This window comes from Ictalurus punctatus, chromosome 16 (genome assembly GCF_001660625.3).
Source record: "Ictalurus punctatus breed USDA103 chromosome 16, Coco_2.0, whole genome shotgun sequence".
NCBI classification, from domain to species: domain Eukaryota; kingdom Metazoa; phylum Chordata; class Actinopteri; order Siluriformes; family Ictaluridae; genus Ictalurus; species Ictalurus punctatus.
Genome location: NC_030431.2, coordinates 8,130,001 through 8,132,500, shown reverse-complemented (window position 1 = coordinate 8,132,500; position 2,500 = coordinate 8,130,001). Strand labels below are relative to the sequence as shown.

The 2,500-nt window shown below is 37.4% G+C and overlaps 1 protein-coding gene across 5 annotated transcripts in view; it reads right to left on the bottom strand.

The window, feature by feature from the left end:
- smg6 (SMG6 nonsense mediated mRNA decay factor) overlaps nt 1-2,500 on the bottom strand; it is a 55,943-nt gene that overhangs the window by 27,640 nt on the left and 25,803 nt on the right. For all 5 annotated transcript variants that reach the window (XM_053686615.1, XM_017488995.3, XM_017488996.3 and 2 more), the window contains one exon: nt 42-209. In XM_053686615.1, the coding sequence (XP_053542590.1) occupies nt 42-209 (168 nt within the window). The remainder of the gene's footprint in view (nt 1-41; nt 210-2,500) is intronic.

The following is a 2,500-nucleotide window of genomic DNA, read 5'->3' as shown; positions in this document are numbered from 1 at the left end:
TGGGTGGAACAAAAGCAACTTATTTTGTGAAATAACCACACCTTTATTTTGTCTCTCCGTTTCTGTTGTTCTGCTAGTTTGTGAACTAAAGCATAGCGCCGAGCTCTCAGCTCTCGGATATCATTCTCATTTTCCTGTTCATCCATCCCTTCATCCAGCTCTCCTTCCGATGTGGACAGTGACGTCTCCTCAATGATTACACTGTTGTCCTGAAAAGCACATGTGCATATATACAGTCATATATACAGACCTTTTGTTTTTGCTATACAAAAGATCAAACGATGAATTAGATGACAGATCAGAATTTCAGCTTTAATTTCCTGATTTATATTTACATATAAATATATTAAACAACTTACAACACAACACATTTTGTTTGAACCCACCCTTTTTTTTTTAAGTGATCTAAAATATTGGAACATGACAGTTTTTTGTTGCCCAGGTGTGCCCTATTAAATAGATTGTAATTATTTAAACAACACAACTTCTTCAATGGGGGAAAAAAAAGTGGAAGGTTTTAAACTTGCCAAGTCAATCACCAGACATTAACCGAATTGAACATGAATTTCAGATCTTGAAGGAGACTGAAGAGAGTTATTTATATTAGAGCTGTAACAACTAATTGATAAAATTGATATTATTATCAATTATGAAAATCGTCAAAGAATCTCATTATCAATTAGTTGGTCTGAGAACGGCATGGAGCACATTTACACATTGTGTTACTTCTGTTCTGAAAAAAAGTTGTGTCCCAAATGATGCACTATACATTGTGCACTTACCAACTAGTATATGAATTTTAGAAGGGTAGTATCGTCTCAACCATAAGTACTAACCGTAAGTACAAGCCGTATCCCAGTCAATGGCACATAAAGTGATATGAAGCCGCTAGCTTTGGCAGAACACCCACAGACAACAAAAATGTATTTAATCAATTACGGTTTATGTAAACGTTACCTTTAATGGCCAACATGACCTCAGTTAACAACAGACAGAAGCGTAATCAAGTGACAGCGTGAAAAGAAAGAAAAAAAAAAAAGTGTGCGACCCACTAAGGCATGAGAGCATTTTATATTAAATGCCCCAAAGAAGATTGCAACCTGCAACATAAATTTAAATGCTTATGACCTATAAACTTTACAAAGCGGAGCTTGTGTAGCACGGAAGCATGACAGTGATGCACGAGCACAAACTTATGTTTATATCCAAGGGGGTGCTTAAAAGGATTAGCTTAATTCAAGTTTATTGTCATTATATGCTGTATTTGCACGTGTGCAGCGTAAATTCTGTTGTTTATTATAACGGGAGCGCTCTGCAAGTGATCTGTCTGTAACAAGGCCGCATTGCTCCTCACTCGCAATATAGACGCATTGATAAACAGAGGGAGCGCAAGTAAGATCTGGAATGTCAAATTAAAACAGTATGATCAAAGTAAACATAAATAAAACATTACGCCTAAAAGCAGTGGGTAAGAGAAACTGTAAGTGAAGGTGAGATTTTATTATTAATTTAGGACATTAGTTTTATACTGTTAAATATAAACACACACAAGATGTTGGAAACATTCCTTTGAGATTCTGGTCCATGTTGACATGATTGCATCACACAAATCCTGCATAGAAACTACCTAGTTTGAGATGACTTTTGCTTTTTGACATGGTGCATTATCATGCTAGAAGTAGCCATTAGAAGATGGGTAACTAGTGGCCATGAAGGGTTGCACATGGACAGAAATACTCAAATAAATGAGTAAATGAGTACAGCAATACTCAAATAAAAGAAAACATTCCCCAAACCATTATACCACCTCCACCAGCCTGGACTGTTAAGGTAGGTTAACCTACATTTTTCCAGTCTTCAGCTGTCCAGCTTTTTTTTGTGCCCACTGAAACCTTAGCTTTCTGTTCTTGGCTGACAGAACTGGAACCCAACACAGTCTTCTGCTGTTATAGCCCATCTGCACCATGGTCAAAATCATGGAGATCACAGCCCTCCCTCCCTCCCCTCCCCCTCCCCATTCTCATGGTTGATGTTGGCCTGTGTCTGCATGATTTTATGCACTGCAGGTACACTACTGGCTGATTAGATGAATGAGTAGGTGTTCCTAACAATGGGCTCAATGAGAGTATAGGTCTAATAAGTACTATTTTATATATTTATGTTCATACATATACATAAATAAACACACACACACACACACACACAGTATGTCACAAAAGTGAGTACACCCCTCACATTTTTGTAAATATTTGATTATATCTTTTCATGTGACAACACTGAAGAAATGACACTTTGCTACAATGTAAAGTAGTGAGTGTACAGCTTGTGTAACAGTGTAAATTTGCTGTCCCCTCAAAATAACTCAACACACAGCCATTAATGTCTAAACCGCTGGCAACAAAAGTGAGTACACCCCTAAGTGAAAATGTCCAAATTGGGCCCAAAGTGTCAATATTTTGTGTGGCCACCATTATTTTCCAGCACTGCCTTAACCCTCTTG